At 50.8% G+C, this 2,230-nt stretch overlaps 1 protein-coding gene across 1 annotated transcript; it reads right to left on the bottom strand.

The window, feature by feature from the left end:
* Positions 1-672: 672 nt before the first annotated feature.
* On the bottom strand, positions 673-1,680 carry LOC123761188 (uncharacterized). Its single transcript, XM_045747132.2, has one exon. It carries the CDS (start codon positions 1,678-1,680, stop codon positions 673-675), a length of 1,008 nt encoding a protein of 335 aa, XP_045603088.2.
* Positions 1,681-2,230: the final 550 nt, after the last annotated feature.

Here is a 2,230-nt window from a genome sequence, read left to right as displayed (position 1 = left end):
CATCATCCCTATGTGACCCTCCATCACCCCTATGTGACCCTCCATCACCACTATGTGACAATCCATCACCACTATGTGACCCTCCATCACCCCAATGTGACCATCCATCACCCCTATGTGACCATCCATCACCACTACGTGACCATCCATCACCACTATGTGACACTCCAACACCCCTATGTGACCATTTCCTCCATCACCCCTATGTGACCCTGCATCACCCCTATGTGACCCCTCCATCACCCCTATGTGACACTCCAACACCCCTATGTGACCCTCCATCACCCTTATGTGACCAATCATCACCAATATGTGACCCTCAATCACCCTTATATGACCCTCCATTACCCCTATGTGACCCTCCATCACCACTATGTGACCCTCCCTCCATCGCCAATATGTGAACCGCCCTCTATCACCACTATGTGACTTTCCCTCCATCACAACTATGTGACCCTACCTTCATTACCAATTTGTGACCCTCCCTCCATCACAATTATGTGACCCTCCCTCCATCACCACTATGTGACCCTCCCCCCATCACCACTATGTGACCCTCCCTCCATCACCACTATGTGACCCTCCCCCCATCACCACTAAGTGACACCTCCCTCCATCACCACTATGTGACCCTCCCTCCATCAACACTATGTGACCCTCCCCCCATCACAACTATGTGACACTTTCTCCATCACCACTATGTGACCCTCCCATCATCACCACTTTGTGACCCTTCGTCACCACTATGTGACCATCCATCACCCCTATGTGACCATCCATCACCCCTATGTGACCATCCATCACCTTTATGTGTCCATCCATCACCACTATGTGACCCTCCATCATTCCTGTGTGTCTCTCCATCACCCCTATGTGACCCTCCGTCACCACTACGTGACCATCCATCACCACTATGTGAGCATCCATCACCACTATGTGACCATCCATCACCACTATGTGACCATCCATTATAACTATGTGACCTCCGTCACCCCTATGTGACCATCCATCACCACTATGTAACCCTCCATCACCCATATGTGACCCTCCATCATCCCTATGTGACCCCCCATCACTCCTATGTGACTCTCCATCACCCCTATGTGATGATCCATCACCACTATGTGACCCTCCATCACCCATATGTGACCCTCCATCATCCCTATGTGACCCTCCATCACTCCTATGCGACTCTCCATCACCCCTATGTGACCTTCCATCACCACTATGCGACCTTACATCACCACTATGTGACCATCCATCACCACTATGTGACTCTCCATCACCCATATGTGACCCTCCATCATCCCTATGTGACCCTCCATCATCCATATGTGACCCTCGATCACCCCAATATGACCCTTCATCACCACTATGTGACACTCCATCACCCCTATGTGACCTCCAATCCCCTATGTGACCATCCATCACCACTATGTGACCCTCCATCACCCATATGTGACCCACAATCATCCCTATGTGACCCTCCATCCCTCCTATGTGACTCTCCATCACCCCTATGTGATAATCCATCACCACTATGTGACCATCCATCACCACTATGCGACCCTGCATCACTCCTATGTGACCATCCATCACCCCTATGTGACCCTCCATCACCCCTATGTGACTCTCCATCACCCTTATGTGACCAATCGTAACCACTATGTGACCCTCCATCACCCTTATATGACCTTCCATCACCCCTATGTGACCCTCTATCACCACTATGTGACCCTCTATCACCACTATGTGACCCTCCCGTTATCTCCAATATGTGACCCTCCCTCCATCACCACTATGTGACCCCTCCCTCCATCACCACTATATGACCCTCCCTCTATCGTAAATATGTGACCCCTCACTCCATCACTACTATGTGACTTTCCCTCCATCACAACTATGTGATCCTCCCTCCATCACTACTATGTGACCCCTCCCTCCATCACCACTATGTGACTTTCCCTCCATCACCACTTTGTGACCCCTCCCTCCATCACAACTATGTGACCCTCCCTCCATCACTACTATGTGACCCCTCCCCCCATCACCACTATGATACCCCTCCCTCCATCACCACTATGTGACCCTCCCCCATCATAACTATGTGACCCTCTCCCCATCACAACTATGTGACCCTCTCCCCATCACAACTATGTGACTCTCCCTCCATCACCACTATGTTACCCTCTCTTCATTACCACTTTGTGACCCTCCATCCATCTATGTG

Source organism: Procambarus clarkii, chromosome 41 (genome assembly GCF_040958095.1).
Source record: "Procambarus clarkii isolate CNS0578487 chromosome 41, FALCON_Pclarkii_2.0, whole genome shotgun sequence".
NCBI classification, from domain to species: domain Eukaryota; kingdom Metazoa; phylum Arthropoda; class Malacostraca; order Decapoda; family Cambaridae; genus Procambarus; species Procambarus clarkii.
This window is presented reverse-complemented; position numbering and strand designations above follow the sequence as displayed.

What these genes read in the sequence shown, in the direction of transcription:
- LOC123761188 (XM_045747132.2), bottom strand. Translation starts at nt 1,680, where the DNA reads ATGGAGGGTCACATAGTGGTTACGATTGGTCACATAAGGGTGATGGAG.